Below are 26,146 nucleotides of genomic sequence, written 5' to 3'. Positions count from 1 at the left end.
TGGCTAATATGTTCTGTTTAGTGCCTATTTCGACAGTCTCTTAGAAACAGTTTGCCTTCAACTCTAAAAGGATATAATTCCCTTTGCTTGGCCATCCGTGGGGTATCTCAGTAGCCCGGCCATCACATACAATTTTTTCAGGCAAGATTTTAACAACATCCAACTGTCTCTGCAAACATAGGTATGATATTATGTATAAAGTGTCCTCCTCCAAAGAGATTCATTTGACAGAATAATTTAGGACACACATTTACTAAGGAGCTCATAAACATTTACTAAGGAGCTCATAAAAAGGGGTGGACCATTATCCCTTACACAGTAAAAGACCCCACCAACTCAGTTAAAGCCCTGAAGATTATTTGGTAGACCAGAGATTATCTATCCATGCCACTGTAAAGAAATAGCTATTAATCATGTTAGCACTCACAATATTAAAACACAGATAACATCTTATAGAACTTTGGGGATTCTGGAAGCAATATATGTTTGATTTTACTTAAGACAATTTATGCGCTTACCTGCTCATTGTTAATAGGGCTTCTTTAAAAAAAGTTTCTAAAATCCGTCCCAATCACGATACAACTGGCTGTCCTGTTAGTGCCTCCCAGAGTGTCCTTCATTTAGAGGTTTTAGCAACCTCTTCATTGGTCCTAGAAAGCCTGGATCCCCAATGGTGGCCATAAGTGTCCCAAGGACTTCTGATACAAGAAACTGCCCTCCTCAGCTCCATGCTACGTACCATTAAAGTGGCCACTGTGGGTGCAGAGTTACCTGGGTTTTCACAGGCCCTATTCCCATGTCCTTCTATATTTAGCTGCTCCACTTTGTTTTGTGTCATGGAAACAGTACCCCCACAAGATTAGGGAGGCTGCTGAGGCCTCCCTGCTACAGGATAAAACCAAACTTGGACCCACAGGTATATCCCACTTGCAGGAGTATGGGGCCTCCCGTGCTCAGTCCCTTGGCAGAAACCGTGGTGCTGAGTGAGTTATTTTGGATAACTTAGGGGCAAGTGGAGTCAACTGGATGTACAGGAAAGGGACTTTTTACACTTAGAGACAACATCTCAACCATTGCACATGATGGAGCTCCCCAGAACAGTTGCTACTTGTCCCTTATCAAGACATCCCTGATCACAGATGAGAGCTCAGAATGGGCACAGCTGCTCAGACTTCAGGCAGTCAGTCATCTTAGTACTCTGGCCAATCATCAGTCCCATCTTTACCTTTTTATAAACTCTTGGACCACTGACAATGGTTTGTCCAATCAGCGTAATAGCAAGAAAATTGATTTCTTATCTGAAGTTGCAACTGCTTCTGGCAAATAGCCAACAAGGAAATAGGCCCTTTTATTACCATGGTAAATAAATTAGTTTTGCCAGGAACTTGAATGATCATAAACATAAATCCCTCCCCAGTCATGCCCCAGCTCCAGCCAAGGCTTTTTGTTCACAGCTTTCTGGGGGACCCAGCTAAACCCTGTTCACAATCCTGTCCCAGAGAGACTGTGAGATGGTAAACAGGCACTGACTTAATCTTCTACGTTTCTGGTAATTTGTTATGCAGCAATAGATGAGTAATATAGATATTCTTTTTTTTTTTCAAAATTTTTTTTTCAACGTTTTTTATTTATTTTTGGGACAGAGAGAGACAGAGCATGAACGGGGGAGGGGCAGAGAGAGAGGGAGACACAGAATCGGAAACAGGCTCCAGGCTCCGAGCCATCAGCCCAGAGCCTGACGCGGGGCTCGAACTCATGGACCGCGAGATCGTGACCTGGCTGAAGTCGGACGCTTAACCGACTGCGCCACCCAGGCGCCCCGTAATATAGATATTCTTTATCAGCTTGAGGAAGGCTTCTTTTTCTAATTCATTAAGATAATTTACTTTGAATGTGCATTCAATGTATCACATTGTTGGGGTTATTTTTTCCTCACTTATTGAAATAATCCTCTGGATTTTCTCCTTTAATTTGTTCACACAGCTAAATAAATTGATTTTTAAATGCTCATCAACACTGAATTTCTGAAAGAAACTCTTCTTGGTCATCTTATATTATCTGTGTTAAGTAGCATTGGATTTGATTTACAAATATTTTGTCAAGGGCTTTTTGTATCTATTTCCAAAAGTCATATTATCATATTAGACTATAATATTCTCATTTTTTAAATGTTTATTTGTATTTCAGAAAGAGAGAGAGACAAGCATAAGTGGGAAAGGGGCAGAAAGAGAGAGAGACACAGAATCTGAAGCAGGCTTCAGGCTCTGAGCTGTCAGCACAGAGCCCAATGCGGGGCTTGAACCCACAACCCATGAGATCATGACCTAACCACCTGAAGTCAGATGCTTAATCAGCTGAGTCACTCAAGTGCTCCTATTCTCATTTTTGCAAGTTCTTCTAAGGGTTTTTTTTTTTGAGGGGGGTGTCTTATTTATTTGTTTTGAAAGAGAGAGAAAGCTCAACTGGGGGAGACGCAGAGGGAGAGAAAGAATCTCAAGCAGGCTCTAGGCTCAGTGGACAGCCCAACAGAGGACTTGATCCCATGACTGTGAGATCATGACCTGACTTGAAATCAAGGGTGGACGTTTAATTGACTGAGTCACCCAGATGCCCCTAAGTTCTTCTCAGGTTCCTCATTTTATGGTTATTTTGGTTTCATACAGAAGGTATGAAAGTGTGCTACAGCTTTCTATTTTCTGAACTATTTTGCATAATTTTAAATTATTTCTTGCTAAAATATTTAGAATTCAGCCGATAAGCCCTGTGGGTTGGTAACATTTTTGTAGGAAAGTTTTGAGTGTTATTATTTTCCTGAATTCAGAATAATGGCTTAAATTTTTAAACTTCATCTTTCTAACGTTAGTGTTCTAATGTCTTTTGTCTATTTTATAATTGTTGTTTTGTTGTTGTTTTGTTTCATTTCCTTTTACTTAACTTTTCTATGCCTAGATTTGATTCACTTTGCATTCAGCATATGTTCACCAAGATTATACATCTGAATATCGATGTCACTTATCTATGTTCCTATAGTATTGATTTTTTCTTTCTTTTTAGGGATCACATTTTCCTGCCTCTATACATGTTCCATTATTTTTTTTTAATTTATTTTACACTGGATTTTTTTAAACTTGTTTTACACTGGATATAGAGATTTAAATAGATAATATTTGCCTTCAGAATTATGAACGTTCCTCTGCATAACTGCTAGGATGAGGTGCTAAGTCAATCAAATCTATAGCTGAGCTTGGTTTGGACTTTGCTGCCACTTTAATTAGATTCATTTTCCCACTCTAAATAGTTCTTTTATTTGTATGTAGTACTGTGATTTTTCCTTCTTTAGTGCTCAGTTTGAGAAAAAATAGAATTTCTTGACTATTCTTTGATGCTTTTGTGTAAATTTAAAATAACTTCATTCTTTTATTTCAGTATATTGGATGGTCTGAATATCTTAGGCTGTCATAGTCCCAAAAGAAGAGTCTAGTTTCTTATGAAATACTTGTTCATTCATGTAAACTAGCTTTTCCCAAAGCTTTGACAGTTTTTCCAGGACTCACTTATGAGTTATATTTTATATATTATAAAATATATATTATATTATATTATATTATATTATATTATATTATATTATATTATATTATATTGATTCAATATATTATATTTAATATATTATATATATTTAATATATTTTATATATATTAATATATATTTAATATATTATTATATATTAATTTAATATATTATATTTAATATTATTTATATATATAATATATATTATAAATATATATTTATAAATATATATTATAAATATATATTATAAATATAATATATATTATAGATATATATTATAAATATATATTATAAATATAATATATATAATATATATATTATAAATATATTATAAATATATATATTATATATATTATAAATATATTATAAATATATATATTATATATATTATAAATATATTATAAATATATATTATATATATTATATATATATTTATTAAATATATATTATATATATTATATATATTATAAATATATATAATATATATAATATATATATTATAAATATATATATAATATATATTATATATTAAAAATATATATATTATATATTATATATTATTATAAATATATATTAATTATATATATTTATAATATATAATATATATAAATATAATTTAATATTTATATTAAATTAATATATAATATTAATATACAATATTAATATATAATATAATTAATTATTAAATTGTTAATATTAAATATTAATATTAAATTAATATAATCTATTATATTTTAGCTGCTCTGCCACAAAAATCAGTTCAACCTATTGGGGTATTGATACAAAGGATGGGAAACTATAGAATCAGGATTTACTGTTTGATGATGCTTTATGGAGAGCTGAGGGTCGGAATATCAGGTGCAGAGGGAGAAGAGATATATCTTACCCAAGTAATAGAAATGTTCCTTAAAAGAAAATAACCAGGTCTGAAAAACACTTCCACAGGATGAGAAATCAAATACTGACCAGCCTAATGAAATAACAATTACACCAAAGATCTGTAGAAACTTTGAAACATTAGGAGTCCTTACTACTGAGGTGATTACATACTTGTCTCTGGTGCCATCTAGTGTGTGGAAGATGTAACAACTCTAGATTTTGGGGCAAAAGGAAAGCACTAAATACAAGCACTCCCAAGCAGCCCCAGGGTGAAAGAGACTTGCTGGGGAAGTCTGATTTCTTAAGAGCTGGTTCAAGGTGGGTATTCTAAGTATTTGAGTGACAGAGCATATATTTTTCTGATTACTTTCTCTGCCACATTGGTTTCAGTTTCTAAGCAAAAGATCCTAATATACGCGCACTGACCCTCATCACTTTTCATCCACTTCCGTTACCTAATATTCAATGCACTGCTCATTAAGTTAAATTAGTTCAATAAGTTGATCATTATAAATATATTTTTTCAATCGATTTAATTTTTCTATGGATTCCAATTCCTCAGTGAATTTCTCCACTCCTTTGCCATTTTCCAATTAAATACAATTTTTAAAGCTACTTTTACAATTATTTTAAAGTCCTTACTTGCCAACTCCAATATGTGGTACAATGTGCATTTGTTTTTAGCCTGTTTTTGCCATGTTTGTTGCTCATAATGTCTTGCCTGTTCTCTGTGTTTGTTTATTACTTGCCATATAGTGACTACACAGAAAAATGTTCCAGATGATTTCACCACCAAAGAGTTTTCAATCATTCTTCCAATGAAGTTAAAGCTGAAAATCTCAATGCAATCAGAAACTGATCTGAGTTGATTCTCCCTTACAGTTTTGACAAGATGCAGTGTACCCCCAGTTCACCCCTATTTTTAGGGCATGGCAATCCAGGACTTTTACTTAAGAACTTAAACTCTGTCTCTTCTGCAAGAAGAGAATGAAAAATGTCACTCCTGTGTTTCAGAGATTTCTGGTTTATATCTTTAAATTTTCTACCCCAACCAACTTTAGAATCGGCAAATGCCATGAAAAAAAGATCACTATATGTGTTTGAGCCCACACAAATTTCCAATGTTGTACTAAACCTATGCAATTAACAAAAGTTCTGAAAGTTTTTCTAAGTCCAGCTGAAACACTCTTCCAGGGACCATACCTGTATTCTCAAATGCTTTTGTGTGCCTAGCTTCTCAGATAAACGTGGTTTACGATTGTTAGATCAAATGACAAATCCCAGGGCGCCTGAGTAGCTTCATTGATTAAGTGATGGACTTGGGCTCAGGTCATGATCTCACGGTTCACAAGTTTGAGCCCCACAACCGGCCATCCAGCTCTGTGCTGACAGCTCAGAGCATGGAATCTGCTTCAGATTCTGTGTCTCTTTCTGCCCCTCCCCTTGTCTTCTGTCTGTCTGTCTCTCTCTCTCTCTCTCTTCCCTCAAAAATGAATAAACATTAATTTTCTTAAGTGACAAATCCCTCCAGGGATTTATTTTCAGAACCCAAATTAATAGCAAGTCTTTGTATCCTCAGCACTAAGAAATTGCGAGAAATTCCACTTAGCTTATCCATTTTTTTTTTTTTTAGCGCTTTTGTCTATTACAAGCTAACGCTTTGAATTTAGAAATGGTCTGGAATAGGAAATCTACCATTTGTTTGAGGTTTCTCACATCTTCAGTTTTGATATTCCAGCACTACATAACTGCGAAAAGCTCTGGAAAATCCCATATTCTCAGTATCTTGCCCTGAGTATGCTCAGTCATGCTTGATAAATTTTTATAAGGACATTTGTAAGCTTTCAGCTCACCTTTAAGGTTGATAGTTATAGCCTTTCTTGAAGGTTCTCTAGTCCATAATGATGAGTTTACATATATGATGCAAAAGGTGATTTCCTTAAATATCACCAAAACAAACGGTTGATAACAAAGGTAAGCTTACTGCTCACGTTAGTAAGGGAAGAAAGAATTTATTAAGAAGTGAAAGTTTGGTTTAAAGCAGGGCTTTCAAAGGAAGGATTTGATAGTATTGGCTAGAGGTCAAGAGACAGCAGTTCAGGTTGGGGAGAACAAGGAAAGGATTTTGCATCAAGAGATTGAAAGAATTTAAGGAGTATGCTGTTGATGTTTTCCATTAAAGAGTCTGTGGGTTGTTCTGGAAATTTCTGCAGTGAGCAATCAAAACATTTACTGGGGCAAAAACTTAAATAATTTTTTTTTGCCTTTGTAACAAGTTCCATATTTTTTTTATTTTTTTAATTTACATCCAAGTTAGTTAATTAACGTCCAAGTTAATTTACATTCAAGTTACGTCATAGCGCAACAATGATTTCAGCGATAGATTCCTTAATGTCCCTTACCCATTTAGCCCATACCCCCTCCCTCAACCCCTCCAATAACCCTCTGTTTTTTCTCCATATTTAAGAGTTTTTATGTTTTGTCCCCCTCCCTGTTTTTATATTATTTTTGCTTCCCTTTTCTTATGTTCATCTGTTCTGTGTGTTAAAGTCCTCATATGAGTGAAGTCCTATGATATTTGTCTTTCTCTGACTAATTTCACTCAGCATAATACCCTCTAGTTCCATCCACATAGTTGCAAATGGCAAGATTTCATTTTTTTTATTGCCAAGTAATACTCCATTGTGTGCGTGTGTGTGTGTGTGTGTGTGTGTATATATATATATATATATATATATATATATATATACCACATTTTCTTTATCCATTCATACATCAATGGACATTTGGGCTCTTTCCATACTTTGGCTATTGTTGATAGTGCTTCTATAAACATGGGGGTACATGTATCCCTTGGAACCAGCATACCTATATCCCTTGGATAAATACCTAGTAGTGCAATTGCTGGGTCATAGGGTAGTTCTATTTTTACTTTTTTGAGGAACACCCATACTGTTTTCCAGAGTGGCTGTACCAGCTTGCATTCCCACCAGCAGTGCAAAAGGGTTTCTCTTTCTCTGCATCCTCACCAACATCTGTTGTTGTTGCCTGACTTGTTAATGTTAGCCATTCTGACAAGTGTGAGGTGGTATCTCATTGTGGTTTTGATTTGTATTTCCCTGATGATGAGTGATGTGGAGCATTTTTTCATGTGTCGGTTGGCCATCTGGATGTCTTCTTTGGAGAAGTCTCTCTTCATGTCTTTTGCCCATTTCTTCACTGGATTATTTGTTTTTTGGGTGTTGAGTTTGCTAAGTTCTTTATAGATTTTGGATACTAACCCTTTATGTGATATGTCGTTTGGAAATATCTTCTCCCATTTTGTTGGATGCCTTTTAATTTTGCTGATTGTTTCCTTTGTTATTCAGAAGTTTTTTTTTTTATTTTGATGAGGACCCAATAGTTCAGTTTTGCTTTTGTTTCTCTTGCCTCTAGAGACGTGTTGAATAAGAAGTTTCTGTGGCCAAGATCAAAGAGGTTTTTACCTGCTTTTTTCTCAAGGATTTTGATGGCTTCCTATCTTACATTTAGGTCTTTCATCCATTTTAAGTTTATTTTTGTGTATGGTGTAAGAAAGTGGTCCAGGTTCATTTTTCTGCATGTCGCTGTCCAGTTTTCCCAGCACCACTTGCTGAAGAGACTGTCTTTATTCCATTGGATATTCTTTCCTGCTTTGTCAAACATTAGTTGGCCATACGCTTGTGGGTCCATTTCTGGTTTCTCTAATCTGTTCCATTGATCTGAGTGTCTGTTTTTGTGCCAGTACCATACTGTCATGATGATTACAGCTTTGTAATACATCTTGAAGTCCAGGATTGTGATGCCTCCTAGTTTGGTTTTCTTTTTCAAGATTGCTTTGGTATTTAGGATCTTTTCTGGTTCCATACAAATTTTAGGATTGTTCGTTCTAGTTCTGTGAAGAATGCTGGTGTTATTTTGATAGGGATTGCATTGAATATGTAGATTGCTTTGGGTAGTGTTGACATTTTAACAACATTTGTTCTTCCTATCCAGGAACATGGACTCTTTTTCCATTTTTTGGTGTCTTCTTTAATTTCTTTCATAAGGTTTCTATAGTTTTCAGTGTATAGATTTTTTACCTCTTTGGTTAGATTTATTCCTAGGTATTTTATGGGTTTTGGTGCAACTGTAAATGGGATCGATTCCTTGATTTCTCTTTCTGTCGCTTCATTGTTGGTGTATAGGAATGCAACCGATTTCTGTGCATTGATTTTATATGCTGCAACTTTGCTGAATTCATGAGTCAGTTCTAGAAGTTTTTTGGTGGAATCTTTTGGGTTTTCCATATAGAGTATCATGTCATCTGCACAGAGTGAAAGTTTGACCTCCTCCTGGCCAATTCGGGTGCCTTTTATTTCTTTGTGTTGTCTGATTGCAGAGGTTAAGACTTCCAATACTATGTTGAATAACAGTGGCGAGAGTGGACATCCCTGTCTTGTTCCTGACCTTAGGGGGAAAGCTCTGAGTTTTTCCCCATTGAGGATGATATTAGCGTTGGGTTGTTCATATATGGCTTTTATGATCTTGAGGTATCATCCTACTATACCTACTTTCTTGAGGGTTTTTATCAGGAAAGGATGCTGTATTTTGTCAAATGCTTTCTCTGCGTCTATTGAGAAGATCATATGGTTCTTATCCTTTCCTTTACTGATGTGATGAATCACATTGATTATTTTGCAGATATTGAACCAGCCCTGCATCCCAGGTATAAATCCCACTTGGTCATGATGAATAATTTTTTTAATGTATTGTTGGATCTGGTTGGCTAATATCTTGTTGAGGATTTTTGCATCCATGTTCATCAGGGAAATTGGTCTATAGTTCTCCTTTTTAGTGGGGTCTTTGTCTGGTTTTGGAATCAAGGTAATTCTGGTTTCATAGAAAGAGTTTGGAAGTTTTCCTTCCACTTTTATTTTTTGGAACAGCTTCAAGAGAATAGGTGTTAACTCTTCCTTAAATTTTTGGTAGAATTCCCCTGGAAAGCCATCTGGCCCTGGATTCTTATTTTTTTGGCAGATTTTTTATTACTAATTCGATTTCCTTACTGGTTATGGGTCTGTTCAAATTTTCTATTTCTTCGTGTTTCAGTTTTGGTAGTGTATATGTTTCTAGGAATTTGTCCATTTCTGCCAGATTGCCCATTTTGTTGACATATAAATGCTCATAATATTCTCTTATTATTGTTTTTATTTCTGCTTTGTTGGTTGTGATATCTCCTCTTTCATTCTTGATTTTATTTATTTGGGTCTTTTCCTTTTTCTTTTTGATCAAACTGGCTAGTGGTTTATCAATTTTGTTAATTCTTTTGAAGAACCAGCTTCTGGTTTCATTGATCAGTTCTACTGCTTTTTTTGGTTTTGATAGCATTAATTTCTGCTCTAATCTTTGTTATTTCCTGTCTTCTGCTGGTTTTGGGTTTTTATTTGCTGTTCTTTTTCCACTCTTTAAGGTGTGAGGTTAGGTTGTGTATCTTAGACCTTTCTTCCTTCTTTAGGGAGGCCTGGATTGCTATATATGTTCCTCTTATGACTGCCTTTGCCACGTCCCATTTTGACTTGTGGTATTATTGTTTTCATTGGCTTCCATGTACATTTATTTATTTTTGAGACAGAGAGAGACAGAGCATGAACGGGGGAGGGTCAGAGAGAGGGAGACACAGAATCTGAAACAGTTTCCAGGCTCTGAGCTGCCAGCACAGAGCCTGACGTGGGGCTCAAACTCACGGACCGCGAGATCATGACCTGAGCTGAAGTCGGCCACTTAACCGACTGAGCCACCCAGGTGCCCCTTCCATTTACTTTTTAATTTCCTCCTTAACTTGTTGGTTAGCCCATTCATTCTTTAGTGGGATGTTCTTTAGTCTCCAAGTATTTGTTACCTTTCAAATTTTTTTTCTTTTGGTTGATTTCAAGTTTCATAGCATTCTGGTCTGAAAATATGTACAGTATGATCCCGATCTTTTTGTACTTGTTGAGTGCTGATTTGTGTCCCAGTATGTAGTCTATTCTGGAGAATGTTCCATGTTCACTGGAGAAGAATGTGTATTCCACTGCTTTAGGATGCAATGTTCTGAATATATATGTTAACTCCATCTGGTCCAGTGTGTCATTCAAAACCATTATTTCCTTATTGATTTTCTTATTAGATGATCTGCCCGTTGATGTAAGTGGGGTGCTGAAATCCCCTACTATTATGGTATTATTATCAACGAGTTTCTTTGTATTTGTGATTAATTGATTTATATATTTGGGTGTTTTACATTTGGAGCATAAATATTTACAATTTTTATGTCTTCTTGGTGGATAGACCCCTTAATTATGATATATTGCCCTTCTTCATCACTTGTTACAGTCTATATTTTAAAGTCTAGATTGTCTGATGTAAGCATGGCTACTCCGGCTTTCTTTTGTTGACCATTAGCATGATAGATGGTTCTCCATCCCCTTACTTTCAATCTGAAGGTGTCTTTAGGTCTAAAGTTGGTCTCTTGTAAACAGCACAGAGATGGATCTTGTTTTCTTATCTATTCTGTTATCCTATGTATTTTGGTTTGAGCATTTAGTCCATTGATGTTTAAAGTGAGTACTGAAAGATATTAATTTATTGCCAGGATGTTGCTTGTAGAGCTAGAGTTTCTGGTGGTGTTCTCTGGTCCTTTCTAGTCTTTGTTGCTTTTGGTATTCATTTATTTTTTTCATCTTTTCTTCCCTCAGAGAGTCCCCCTTAAAATTTCTTGCAGATCTGGTTTACTGGTCATGAACTCCTTTAATTTTTGTTTGTGTGGGAAACTTTTAATCTCTCCTTCTATTTTGAATGACAGCATTGCTGGATAAAGAATTCTTGGCTGCGTGTTTTTCTGATTCAGCACATTGAATATACCCTTCCAATCCTTTCTGGCTTGACAAGTTTCTGTGGATAGGTCTGCTGCAAACCTAATCTGTCTCCCCTTGTTGGGTAAGGACTTTTTTTTCCGTTGCTGCTTTAATGATTCTTTCCTTGCCTGAGTATTTTGTGAATTTGACTATGATATGCCTTGTTGATGGTCAGTTTTTGTTGAATCTTATGGGAGTCCTCTGTGCTTCCTGGATTTTGATGTCTGTCTCTTTCCCCAAGTTAGGAAAGTTTTCTGCTATGATTTGCTCCCATAACCCTTCTCCACCTTTTTCTTTCTTTTCATCTTCTGGGACCCCTATGATTCTGATGTTGTTCCTTTTTATTGAGTCACTGATTTCTCTAATTCTTAAATCGTGCTCTTTTGCCTTAGTCTCTCTTTTTTTCTGCTTCATTATTCTCCATAAGTATGTCCTTTATATCACTGATTCTCTGCTCTGCCTCATCCATCCTTGCCGCCGTGGCATCCATTTGAGATTGCAGCTCAGTAATAGCATTTTAAAAAGTTAAAAGTAACAGCCAATATCATACTTGCTCTATATCAGCTGATCTGATGTGAAAAAGTTAAATTTCAACTGCAATCATTTGCTTAAGTGTTTTCCTAGAGCACTTGAATAATGAGTACAATTAACTTATTTTTATTAGAAAGACTCCCCTCATCCCATCTTGCCTTCTATCTCTCCTGAATACGATGGCAAGGACATTTAGAATCATAATAAAGAATGGTGCAAAATCCCAGGAATTATGGAGAGATTCCAAATGTTTGCTACAGAAGCAGTGCTACTGCTACATGTTATAACAATATTAAAGGCTTGGACCTCTGCATATAGGTTCAAATAGATCACTCAATTGGTGCTAGGTTATCACTCTTGGAAATGTAGGAATAGGGAAAGATAATGGGTATTTTTAGCTTTTAAGGGATGAAAGTCCAAATAATTGCAGTTTAAAAATGTAAATCTGTGTATTTAAAAATGTAAATTTGTATATAAAGCATATATGGGAAATTGGTTTTAATAAAATAATTTATTAAATTTTTATTTTTTTTTAATTCATGTTTTTAACTCACAGTGTAGTATGGGTTTCAGGAGTAGAACCCAGTGGTTCATCATTTATATAGAACATCTAGTGCTCATCCGAGCAAGTGCCCTCCTTAATGTCTAGCATCAATTTAACTCATTCCCCGCCCCCATCCAACACCCCTCCAGCAACCCTCAGCTTGTTCTCTGTATTTAAGAGTGTCTTATGGCTTGCCTCTTTCTCTCTTTTTATCTTATCTTATTTTTCCTTCCCTTCCCATATGTTAATGTTCTAACATTAACAACTCAGGCAACAACGGCTATTGGTGATGATGTGGAGAAAGGGAACCATTTTGCACTGTTGGTGGGAATGCAAACTGGTGCAGCTACTATGCAAAACAGTATGAAGATTCCTCAAAATTTTTATTACAATTTTAAAACATTTCTCAATGTTTTTCATTACCATCATTATTATCACAGTAATTTTTTTCAATTTTTAATTTTTTTACAGTATTTTTTTACACTTTTAAATTCTCAGTATGACCATATTATGCTAAAATGACTTCCATTTTTGCTTAAATTGTTATTCCGCAGTCCATCACACCTGCCACTAAACTGTCCACAATCACAAAATAATTTCAGTATGGTTTACATATAGATAGGAGGATCACACTGCAAACAAAGAGGAAAAATAAATTCAGATCTGAGTTCACTATAATGGAGAAATATTTAACTGTTAGAACATCCACAGTGAATTGAAAATGTGAAACTCTGGCCCTTATAAACAATTAAACTGAAGTTGTGTGACCATTTTTCAGTCCTGAATAAGAAGTAGATCTTGGCATTGGATACAAGTTTTAACAAGATTCCCTTAAAGATTCTGCAAATGTAGGAGTCATTTATAAACCCATTTTATACTGTGAAAAAAAATGTAGTTTATAATATAATTAGTGGAGCTCCACTAACTATGACTAGCCCTTAAATATCATTGTTTTAGTAAAACTGTCAGATACTCTGTATGTAAGACTAATTAGCTGATGAAAGCTTGCACTTCTTAACTGGAACGGTTCTGTCATTTTTGATGCTTTCAGCACAAGATACTCACCTAGGAGTCCTTCCATCTACCAAGATGTACAGAAACCTCTACTGTGCTCAGCTTCTGATGACAGGAGAAAGATAATTATCAGTTTTCAGCACTGATAATAATAAGCAACAATGTTTGAGCTTCCATGGGGTTTTTGGAAAAAAAATTAAATGGTTATAGTTAACATTCACAAATATTTGAATTATTTCCAAAGAACCTCCACAATAGAGGATGCTTTGGGATTCCAAGTGTCAGTACAGACAACCCCAATATAACTGAGAGTAAAAACTGCCTATTCAAATTAACACTACCAGAATATCTGTTATAACTACCCATGGGTTTTTAGAAACATGACTCACAATGGCCATGACTTGTTAATTATTCTCTAGGTGCCCCTTGGAAATGAGCACATTTGGAATCCTTCATTTATGAGGTCCCCAATGACATGAGAATGCATGTAAAAGTCATTGGTGCTTCTGGAAAAATTATCGATGCAGGTTATTGGAAAACAGTTCCTTCCTTGGTAAGTGGTTTCTGTGCTTTAATAGAGAAAAGACAGGCTTTTGAGTTTCTGAGAGCAAGAACCACAGAATTGCGTCTAAATGGTTCAGAGACCACATTCATCCATTAGTGTTAGACCCACAAGGTAATCTATTACGTAATGTATCTTGGGTCCTTATTGCTTATATAGCTTCTCCAGGCATCTAAAACACTTTTTGGTTTAAATAAGCTTTTTTGTTACCGATAAGAGAACAGAAGCTTGGCTGCTACCTGATAGATTGAATTAATTTCTTTTCTTTTTTTTTTAATGTTTATTCCTTTGGAGAGAGAGAGAGAGAGAGCAAGTGGGGGAGGGGCAGAAAGAGAAAGAGAGAGAGAGAATCCCAACAGGCCCTGTACTGTCAGCACCAAGCTTGATCACATGAACTGTGAGATAATGACCTAAGCCTAAATCAAAAGTTGATTTAGCTCACTTAACTGACTGAGCTACCCAGGAGCCCCTGAATAAATTTATTGTCTATACCAAGATAGTTTTGTTATAGATTTGGAAATAATTTAGTGAATCACAGTATTTTGATTCAATCTTTGTGCTCATTACCTTTTGAAGCAAGAATCTAACTTTCACTATCTTTTCCTACCTTTACCCTCATTCATGCTGTTCTCTTTTTTTTTTTAATGGAAATGATGACCAATTGGAAGCTCTCAAAACATATGCCCTGCTTTTTCTGTAAACATGTGAGAATTTATTCCCCTTTTCAGCAACCCTCGGCACCTCAGCCTGTCTTACAGTGGCCACCCCCCTTAATATTCCAACCACCTTCATGGTGGCTGTCATGAGCTTTGGCTTGGGACACACCCAGACTTGAGCTACGCCTATAAATGAGTAGCTGAATGACATGGTGTATTACTCTAAACCTCAGTGTTCTTATCCAAAATATGGAATTAATAAGAATGCAGCTTTGTAGAGGGGCACCTGGGTGTCTGAGTTGGTTAAGGGTTCGACTTTGGCTCAGGTCTTGATTCCACAATTCGTCAGTTTGATCCCCCTGTCGGGATCTGTGCTGACAGCTCAGAGCCTGGAGCCGGCTTCTGATTCTGTGTCTCCCGCTCTCACTCAAGCCTTCTCTCTCTCTCTCTCTCTCTCTCTCTCTCTCTCTCTCTCTCTCAAAAATAAATAAACATTACAAAAAATGATTTTAAAAAAAAGTATGCAGCTCTGTAGAGAGCCAAGGCTTGGGAGTCAGAAGCTTGGGATCCAATCTTGTTTCCATCACATCTTACCTGTCAAGCCCTGATCACGTGTGCTTTAGCTTCCTCACCTGCAAAAGAAAGACCGCAGTGAGGGTAACTGCATTGTGATTTTGTTAGTAAATGGTGTGTGTGACCAATTATATATAAAGTGTTTAGACTGTTGCATTGCATGTAGTAACCATTGTATAAATGATAGTCGTTATTAGTAAGACCTTGCCACTTGGCACTGCTTATAAGCCAAGGATGGAAGAGAACAATAGAGAAATTAACACTAATCTTTGCTCTTTATATACCATGTGTCAGTCTCTCTAAACTGTGACCACATAGAAAGGTAAATAAGCAGATAAATGATAGATAGATAGATGATGATAGATGATGATGATAGATTCAGAGACGGACAAATTTTTCTAATACATGCAACAACCTTGTGATATACTTGTCATCTTTACAGTATAGATGATATAGATAGATGATATAGATATAGATATAGATATAGACATAGACATACATATAGACATAGACATAGACATAGACATAGACATAGACATAGACATAGACATAGACAATTGCACTAGGTCACAGCTCACATGGGGCCAATATGAGATTCTAATCAAATTCTTTCCAACCCTGAAATAAAATCTTACCCTTTCCATATATCTTGATGAATTTGAAAACAGACAAAAGAATACATTAATCATATCCCATTATAGTCCTTCATCTCATTCACACTCTGAGGTAATAACATGACAGTATATTAACCCTTCAGTCTCTCTCAGGCTTCTCCGTGCCTGTGTCTTACAGTGTTTGAATGATTCGATGACCTAAACAAATGAAGCTCACACCATTGTCACTGATAGAATATGTTTTACATAAATGAGAAAACAATACAAAACAATTTTGTTCCCTTTTTGGTAACACTACCATAGTTCACCGAAAACTGCTTGCTTGTTTTATATATTTTCAAATACACACTCTAAGATTAAGATAAAACTTTTTGTACTTCAAGTTCAAGTTTATTTTTTTCTACTTCTGGAAAAATTCAGAGACCCCAGAAGCAAGTATTGACGTAATTTTTAGACGCAGCATCCTGAATTAGGCTAGCATAAAAATAAAAGGGAGGTGACTATTTTTGCTTGCACGGAACATATAATGTGTGAGAAGGCCATATAGTATAATATTATTTAATTAGAAATCAACCTACTACTAAATTTTTCCCCACTTTATCCACTTAGTCAGCTAATATTCATCAGGCCTTTTCTAGAAGCCAAGTATTCTAATAAATGCTAAAGCTGAAGAAATGATTTGTTTAATCATTTTGGTTTAGTATCTTGATGGGATTTGTGGAATTACCCTAAACTCTTTCCTGTCAAAAATATACTCAGAACTGATGTTTACTGGCATTTTTCCCCTTTTATTATTATCACTTTGACTTTACATTAAAAAAATTAGCCAGCATATGTTTCATAACACCACTGTATCTGCTCTCTCAACAGTATAGCATACCCCTGTCTATTAAATCCTGGACAGAAAATGCTAATTGGTCTATAGTTACCATTCTAAGGCAGACTCTAAAGTCAAACTGATGTTTAAGAATATGGATATTTTTCTCCTCTTCATATCATCATTAGTCCATTAATCCATTACTTCTTTAATCCTCTACACAGCTATTGTGCTATCCTTGAGTACAAAAAAAGTAAGCAAAACCAGATCCTTACATGCAGAAGCCAACTATCCAATGGAAGAACTCATCAACAATCAAGCAAATACGATAAAACTAGCAACCATGGAATGTGATAGCTACTAAATCCTGAAATATATTTCTCAGGGTTTATTTTTGAAAGGGAGTTTGGGTTTGGTTCTTTATTTGCTTGTTTGTTTCTTTATTCATGGAAACAATCAAATAACCTTGTAATTATATCTGTTTTTCTCTTTCCATCGATATACCATTTTAGGACATTAGAATTCCTGTAGGAAGAAAACAACACAGAATATGGAATTGATAGATGGAAACTACACTTTGGTGACTGAGTTTATTCTTTTAGGGTTTCCGACCCGCCCTGAACTGCAGATTGTCCTATTCCTCATGTTTCTGACACTGTATGGTATGATTTTAACAGGGAATGTTGGACTGATGATATTAATCAGGACTGATTCTCACCTTCAAACCCCCATGTATTTTTTCCTTAGCAACTTATCCTTTGCAGACCTCTGTTACTCCTCAGTCATCGTTCCCAAAATGCTCATCAATTTCCTCTCAGAGAACAAATCTATCTCTTTTTATGGCTGTGCCCTCCAGTTTTATTTTTTCTGTGCTTTTGCCGATACAGAATCCTTTATCTTGGCTGCCATGGCATATGATCGCTACGTCGCCATCTGTAACCCTTTACTGTATATGGTTGTGATGTCTCGGGACATCTGTATATGGTTGATTGTCTTGTCCTACATTGGAGGCAACCTGAGTTCCCTGGTTCATACGTCCTTTGCATTTATTCTGAAATACTGTGATAAAAATGTCATTAATCATTTTTTCTGTGACCTCCCCCCACTGCTTAAGTTATCTTGCACAGACACATCAGTTAATGAGTGGCTTCTCTCTACATATGGCAGCTCAGTGGAAATTATCTGTTTCATCGTCATCATCATCTCCTACTTTTTCATCCTTCGCTCAGTCTTAAAGATCCGTTCTTCCAGTGGGAGGAAGAAAACCTTTTCCACATGTGCCTCTCACCTGACTTCAGTGGCCATCTATCAGGGGACTCTCCTCTTCATTTACTCACGGCCCAGCTATCTATATTCTCCTAATACTGATAAAATTATCTCCGTGTTCTACACCATCATCATCCCAGTGCTGAATCCACTGATTTATAGTTTGAGAAATAAAGATGTCAAAGATGCTGCTAAGAGAGCTGTACGATTAAAGGTAGATGCCTCGTGAGCTATAAAGTTCGGAGATTCATCTAAATCCCCAGTTACAAACTCTGGGAACCTGCAACACATGTACCAGCAGATACACAAGGGATTTTTATCAAACATTTGTTTTTCATACAGCCAAATTTAAATCATAACCCACGATGTAAGAAAACATTTAGAAGTTTCAAAATTGCTGCTAAAGAATAGACTACTGTTCAATGATCGCTAGCTTGGAATTAATACTAAAATGTGTTTTATCAGGCTGTCTTAAGGGATATAGTAAATACCTAAGAAAAGTGAGTGTGCGCGCATGTGTGTCTGTAATATATCTCATTTATATGATAGATTACTGGATGAAGAAGGAGGCCAGATTCTATTGGTTCATATGGAAGCTCTGTACTTGGCTAGTGAGAGGCATTTTGAACAAGTTACTTCATTTTCTTTTTTTTTAAGTTTATTTATTTATTTTGAGAGAGACAGAGAAAGTCTGAGTAGGGAAAGGGCAGAGAGAGAGAGGGAGAGAGAGAGAGACCCCAAGAAGGCTTGTGCTGCCAGTGCAAAGCCTGATGTGGGGCTCAAACTCACCAACCATGAGATCACGACCTCACCCGAAGTCAAGAGCAGGGGGCCTAACCAACTGAGCCACCCAGGTGCCCCAAGTTCATTCATTTTCTATGCCTGTTAACTTATCTGAAAAATGGGGAGAATAAAGTATGCATGTCAGTGATTGTTGGATGAATAACTGAGCAAATGCTGTGAATAACACCTGTAATTTTTAAGTACTTGACAGGTGTTAATTATAAATATTTGTATTATAGCTAACGTTAATTCAAATGTACACTTTATGATGAGATGGTGAGAGGCAGGGATGTCATAGAAGCATTAATACAAAATCAAGTACACTTTCTTAAGTTCAGTTCAATAATACGCTGCTAATCTACCCCCATTCTACTCCAAAGTAATTTGAAAATTTTTTCTAAGTAGCACTTTGAAGAATATAGGTTACTGCAAGGCAAACTTTTTGTCTTCCTATATTTTTCTTTTTTATACACCAAAGTATTACTAGAGGTATGGAAGAAACATCTTTCTCTGTCTTCTCAAAAACAGAATTGGCTCTCCAATATATATCACCTGTATCCTTTTGGGAGATCAACCCATATGCCCTGGTGGGATGTTTGAAGGCTGAAATTGGAGGCATGTATCATGCAAAATGTATTTCAGTAGCTGATGTGGTTTTTTTTTTCTGTATGTTATTTTTATTATTTTTTCTCTACATAATAAATATTTATAAGCTTTGACTCAGAAATATTAAAGTTTATAAGTACATTTAAACCCATGTACTCTTTGTTGTGAAAGTCCACAAGATCCAGCCCAAATCATTCTCAGTTTTAAATTCCTCTAAGAATCGTTTCTTTAGATTTCTGACCAACAATGCTTCTCTTGAGCATGTCTGTTGTTTTATTTGCTAAAAAGAGAGCACAGTCACTCACAGCTACATACCCACCACCATACTCTAATATTAAGTTTATATTTCCTTAGCCAAGGATTACTTGGCCAAGGCTATAGAGAATCACAAAAAGCAGTATTAGATAAATATATCTCAATGGCTTTTCATGTTCACTAAACACTTAACATATGCAAATATCTGGGGCACCTGGGTGACTCAGTCAGTTACATGTCTGACTCTTGATCTTAGCTCAGGTCTTGATCTCAGGGTTGTGAGGATCTTGGGTCCCACGTTGGGTTCCATGCTGGACATAGAGCTTACTTAAAACAAACGTATGCAACTATCTATTAATGATATGTCTACAGCACAATATTACATATCCAGATGCCTGTGAAAATCTTATTTTTCCTACATCACTATGTTTTGGTGCTCAACAGTTATATCACCAAACATTATGCCACTTATGAGAAAATTTAACAGTTTCCAAGTAAAGGAATAACTAAAAATACAGGGTATCAGTATGTTTTCAAGGTCCCCAGAGCTGCTGTTAATTGCTGAGCTTTCTAGATGGCCTACATTGCTTTTCCTACTGGTAACATACAGTATTTCATTACCCATAGGCCACCTGCTAAATCCCCAAGACTGTATGATAGCAAGGCCTGAATTTATATTTCAGACCCGGAATTGTCAAACTTTCCATGGCAACCCATTTAGCTAAGCCTTCCTCTGTGGTTTTTGCTGAAGTCTATGTGGTCCTTGTGCTATTACTGAAGCTGCTTAATCATCATTTCGGTATTAAAAACAGAACCACTGTAAACATTATGGAAACAGGAGATTTATGCCCAACCCTCATGTAAATTCCTATTTTGTACCAATTCCAACCTGAAACAGCATTGAAACAATTTAGAAAATGCATCTATAGACACACTGACACACTGATCCCAAATAATCCACTGCTTTTCAGCATGCCATTCAGGGACTTTCTTATAATCACATTCAGCTTTCAAATAAGACAACAGCAAACACATGCTTGCTTTTAACAGATTCACTCATACAACTGAAAGAAAAAAGAGGCTACACAAAGTTTCATGTGCCATTTTATCCTTACGGGGGTGACCTAGGGTTCTTCTAGCTAAGTCACACACCTTTGACAGCCTATAACTTGTGAAAATTTTGAGATAGAAGTCTAAACCTTCTCACGCTATCTTATGGAAGGAAGTAGGGGAATAGGCGAGGTGGGAATATTAGTTAACATATTTACCTCGAAACAAAAGGAAAACACAATCATAACTCCTACGGTGTTGCTTTCATTACTGGCCACATGATCATCGTTCAAACATAGAATTTCCTTTTCTCTGCAACCTCCTCCAAATTCCCCTTAACTTCAACAAGCACCCTGTTGTCTTGCTTTCTTGCCTTGTAAAGTGGCCCAAACCTATATCCCTCAAGTATAGATATCATTGCTAGTTCTATTTGGGACCGTTATGGTTTTCTATCAACATTCTAATAATGGATTTGAGCATTCTAAAAGGTGCCCCGGAGGCTCTCATGCATTCCAGGAACACTCCCTGCTACCTTAGCTCTATAGTAAACATCACATGTTCCCTTTATATTCAGGAACAATCACCCCAACTGGTAGAGAAACCCCTTTTGCCTGTTCACTAAGGAGCATGAGGGTCTTAAGTGACCAGATAGCTGTCTTGGCATTTGGTTCAATGGAACTAATTTGTGTTACCATTGGAAGAATTACTTTTTTTCTTTTTAAACAAAGAACAAAGACCCTAAAATTACAAAGGAAGGAAGCAAAGTTTTTGTTAATGGACCATTAGGAATAATAAGAGAAGGGCTACATCTTTTTCTCTGCTTTTTTAGAATTATCAGCATCTATGTGAATTTCCTTAGATGCATTATCCTTGTACATAGCAGGTATATTAATAGAAAAAATCCCCAAACCCAAATCTAGTATATTACTAATATTTTCACTTAACCTTCCATTTTAAATAGCCAGAAACACCCAACAATAAATATTTAGAAAGCCATGACTTTTGCAAATCCCTATACTAGATAGTTTAGAACACAAATACAAACACTGGTCTTATTCCTGAAGTCTCAAATGTAGTAGATGAATTTTCATATGAATAAAAGGAACAGAATTTAGTAAAGAATGTACTAAGTGTAGAGAATGTGATGGAATCCTAAAGTCAATGAAATGGTGACTTGCATGTGGTCAGGGGATGGGAAGAAGACCAGGCTCCCTGAGGAAAGCAGCCCGGCAAGCCAAGTACCATGGACAAGAATATTTTTAGCATCGTTGTTCGCAATAGCCAAAACGCGGAAACAACCCAAAATGTCCATCCAACTTATGAATGAATCAACCAATGTATTATATCCATAAAGTGCATCCAACTGATGAATGAATCAACTAATGTATTATATCCAGACAGTGAAGTATTATTCAGTCATAAAATGAAACAAAATTCTGAATCACGCACCAACATGGATGATCCTTAAAAACATTAGGCTGGAGGAAAGAAGCCCATTTCAACACAACACAATCGATGTTGTTTATTTGAGATGTCCGGAGTGGGCAGAGTGGAAAGTGGATTAGTGTTCTGGGAGCTGGGAGAGAGGGCAAGGGCTGTGGCAATTAACAGGTATGGGTTTCTCACAGGTCTGGCGTTAGGTAGTGGTGATGGCTGAACAGCCCTGAAAACATGTTAAAAACCAAAGAACTGCATTCTTTGAAAGGCTGAATTTTACAACGATCAATTATATTTCAATAAAAAGAAAATGTTATCAAATTATGCTAATATGCCTCAATACAGTGGGAAGGAGAATATTTCAAATATGGAAGAAACAAAATGAACAATCAAAAGGAGCTAGAAATGATTAAGGAGGGGTTTACTTGGGTTTTATTAGATTTCCTCTTTGACTGGAGAAGAATGATGCAAATTCTGAGAAGCTGAAGCATACTATAAAAATAATTTGGGGTTTTCTTCCTGGCAGAGATCAACAGTAGTGAAGCATTAAAGTTCAGCCTTTGCTACAGTTGTTTCCGAATTCACAGAGGGAATATACAGAACCAGGAATATAATTAATGATATGTTTGCCTAACATCAAAGCCTAAGGGTAGTAGCTACAGATTTAAGTCCCAAATGCACCTGCTAAAATAAAATGCCCGCTGCCTATTGTTCAACCACCAAAGACCTGCTCATCTCAGGTAGGCTTTTAGGTTGTAATTTAAAGAATATAGGGTTAAAAACTTAAATTTTTAAGAAAAAAAGTTCTTTTTTAAAAAAAGCATCTTTTTGCCTGCTTACTCAATGAAATAAACTCTGCAGTTTAATGGACAAAAATATTTTCTTCTCAAAACTGAATCTGTCTGAGCTTAGTATTCACAATATAACTTTTTAATTATTTTATTTGGATGTTGGTTTACAGGAAAGCTTCTATTACTGTTATTGCTGGGTAAGTATATACATGAATTTAAGCAGTTTTTTTTTTTTGGTTTTACTTAAAAATAATGTAGGCACCACTTTACAAATAACAACATACACAAACGCATCTCCATGTGAACCACATGCCATATTTATTTCAGTCTGAAGAGCAAGTCCATTGTCCACTTTCTATTCTTATGTACGAGAGAGACATATATACACATGCAAATACATGACACACACATAAATACACACACAAGGAAGAGAACCTGTATCACTCAGAAGCGTTTATCATTCTTCATCTTACTTTCGGTTTTTAATATAAAAGTGCATTCAAAATCCAAAGACATGCAAATGTATGTGTTAACTTTTTTTTTTCCCCTTTTCTTTGGTTAAGAGACTCCTCCTTCGCATCAGACCACTCCACAAACAGGTAATGAGTATTTTGGCAAAGCAATAATACATTTCCTGAAAAAAGTCAGTAATTCTTACTCCTTGTCCTAGCAAACACTGAAGACAACTCACCCCGGGATCAGTAATATAATTATTTTCATTGTTATTAGTGTGATATGCTCATTGTTTCTAAAAACTAATATAAAAAAATCTTTTAAGCCGATCATGTTTTTTTTAAAGAATAGAATAAATATACTCATTTTGTGTGTGTGTCCATGGAATACTTTCAAGCAGAGAAAAGGCTTAGTCCTCCATCTTATGGCCTAATATTGGTGCTTCTTCAGGTTATTTTGAAGATGAATGAGATATCAATTCACCCAAATATCATCCTTGATAAAAGGAAGGTGATATTTGGAGGAATTAAAGAGCTTGTTGAAAGTTGCATCCCTCATAAATGACATCTAGATTTATACAGTTTATTTATTTATTTATTTATTTACTTGCTTATTTTGAGAGTGAGAGAGAGAGAGAGAGAGAGATAGCAGGGGGAGGGGCAGAGAAAGAGAGAGAGAAGCCCAAGCCGACTGTGCACTGACAGTGCTCTTCACAATGTGGGGCATGAACTTGCAAACCGTGAGAAACTGAGCTGAAATCCAGAGTTGGACACCTAACGGACTGAGCCACCCAGGTGCCCTAAATGACATCTAGATTTATATCAAAGTTTCTTAACCACCTATCGTAGATATTTTTATTATTGTCATAGAGGTAGCGATGCCTCTTTAAAGAATTGACCAAGTAATTTTATGAGTATAAAAGACAATTGAGGGAAGAAATTGTGTTCTGCCTTACAGGTATTTTGTGGCTGTCGGAAGAGTTACATGTGTATCTATCATCATCTTGGTCATGTTCTCAAAAGTTTAGACAAGGATATAGAAGAATGGATGGAGGAAATTGTTCATCCTTGAGTGATTTCATTTTCTTGGGAATTACCAATAACCCTGGGATGAAAGCAACCCTATTTACAATGTTTCTTGTTATTTATCTCATTAATCTTTTTGCAAACCTCGGAATGATTATTCTAATTAGAATGAATTCTCAGCTGAACACACCAATGTACTTTTTCCTTAGCCACCTCTCTTTCTGTGACCTCTGTTATTCCACAGCAGTTGGGCCCAAAATGTTGGTAGACCTTCTAGCCAAAAACCCATCAATCCCTTTCGTTGGCTGTGCTCTGCAATTCTTGGTCTTCTGTACGTTTGCTGATTCCGAGTGCCTACTGCTGGCGGTGATGGCCTTTGATCGGTACAAAGCCGTTAGCAACCCCTTGCTCTACACGGTCAACATGTCCAGCAGAGTGTGCTTCCTGCTCATGGCCGGGGTTTACGTGCTGGCAACGGCAGATGCTTTGATACACACGACACTAACATTTCGGTTATGTTTCTGTGGATCAAAGGAGATTGATCATTTCTTCTGTGATGTACCTCCTCTCCTATTGCTTTCGTGCACAGATACACAACTCAATGAATTAGCAATATTCACCATTTTTGGCTTCATTGAACTGAGCACCATTTCAGTAGTCCTTGTCTCTTATTGTTATATAATCCTATCCATCCTGAAGATCCACTCTGTTGAGGGGAGGTTCAAAGCTTTCTCCACCTGCACCTCCCACTTAACTGCTATTGCAATTTTCCAGGGAACCATTCTCTTCATGTATTTCCGGCCAAGTTCTTCCTACTCTCTTGATCAAGACAAAATGACCTCCTTGTTTTACACCCTTGTGATTCCCATGTTAAACCCACTGATTTACAGCCTGAGGAACAAAGATGTGAAAGAGACCCTGAAAAAAATAAAAATTAAAAGATGGTTTTAAATATCACATGCACACACACACACACACACACACACACTTTGTGGTTATAGTTTATATAAAATTATATTGCATAACAGAAGAGAAATAAAGTTGTCTCGAAAACTTTAATTGAATAAAATGAGTTTGTTTTGAAGCCCTATCACAATAATATTGCAGTTCCTTATATATATCATACTTTATTCTGCATCTAGATTTTGTATACGGTACTCCTTCTTTGTGGAAAACTTTTCGCACTTTTCTCATTTTGCCAGATTTTTATTTGTTCATTCTTTCATTCATTCAAACATTAATTTATTATACTTAGATTGAGTGTGTGCTTACTAAGTGAACTTGGGTATTTAAGTGCTTTGTATCCCATGGCATATCCAGTAGTTTCTATACTAACGAATCTTGTTATCTACTCAAGGTAACCAACATTACTTAACTAAACACCAAATAATTCATAACTTTCAAATTCATCATGAAGTAAAAAACAGGGGGCTTTATCCACAGAAAATGTCTAAATCTAGTATAAAAGATAGGCTTCATTGGCTGGAGATATTGAGTTTCAAAAGATCTCAAAAGATGCAAGTTGGATCCTGGAGAAGTAAAGATAGTAGGGAGTGTATCTGACAGTTAGAGAGGTCTTGAGGTGGCCAAGTCATGACTTTTCAAAGTAAAGAAGTTGTGGTTGCCAAAACATGGATGGACCTTGAGGGCATTATGCCGAGTGAAATAAGTCAGACAGAGAAAGATAAATATTATATGATCTCACTTGTTTGTGGAATCTAAAAAAGCTGGACTCATAAAAGCAGAGAGTAGAACAGTGGTTGCCAGGAGCTTGGGGAGTGGGCAAAATGGGGACACGTTGGTCAGATAGTACAAACTTTCTGTGATAAG

At 36.0% G+C, this 26,146-nt stretch overlaps 2 protein-coding genes across 2 annotated transcripts; both read left to right on the top strand.

The window, feature by feature from the left end:
- The first annotated feature begins 17,200 nt into the window (after window positions 1–17,200).
- Window positions 17,201–18,145, top strand: LOC131488818 (olfactory receptor-like protein OLF1). Its single transcript, XM_058690660.1, has one exon. It carries the CDS (start codon window positions 17,201–17,203, stop codon window positions 18,143–18,145), a length of 945 nt encoding a protein of 314 aa, XP_058546643.1.
- Window positions 18,146–24,334: 6,189 nt separating this feature from the next.
- Window positions 24,335–25,267, top strand: LOC131488817 (olfactory receptor 5W2-like). Its single transcript, XM_058690659.1, has one exon. The coding sequence runs from the start codon at window positions 24,335–24,337 to the stop codon at window positions 25,265–25,267; it is 933 nt and encodes a 310-aa protein (XP_058546642.1).
- The last annotated feature ends 879 nt before the right edge of the window (window positions 25,268–26,146 follow it).

The sequence above is a fragment of the Neofelis nebulosa genome, chromosome 10 (assembly GCF_028018385.1).
Source record: "Neofelis nebulosa isolate mNeoNeb1 chromosome 10, mNeoNeb1.pri, whole genome shotgun sequence".
In the NCBI taxonomy this organism is placed as follows: domain Eukaryota; kingdom Metazoa; phylum Chordata; class Mammalia; order Carnivora; family Felidae; genus Neofelis; species Neofelis nebulosa.
Note: the sequence above shows the minus strand (reverse complement) of the source record. Positions and strands in the feature narration are given on the sequence as shown.

Bases quoted from the DNA above. Each gene is read 5' to 3' on its own strand.
- LOC131488818 (XM_058690660.1), top strand. From the start codon at position 17,201: ATGGAATTGATAGATGGAAACTACACTTTGGTGACTGAGTTTATTCTT.
- LOC131488817 (XM_058690659.1), top strand. From the start codon at position 24,335: ATGGATGGAGGAAATTGTTCATCCTTGAGTGATTTCATTTTCTTGGGA.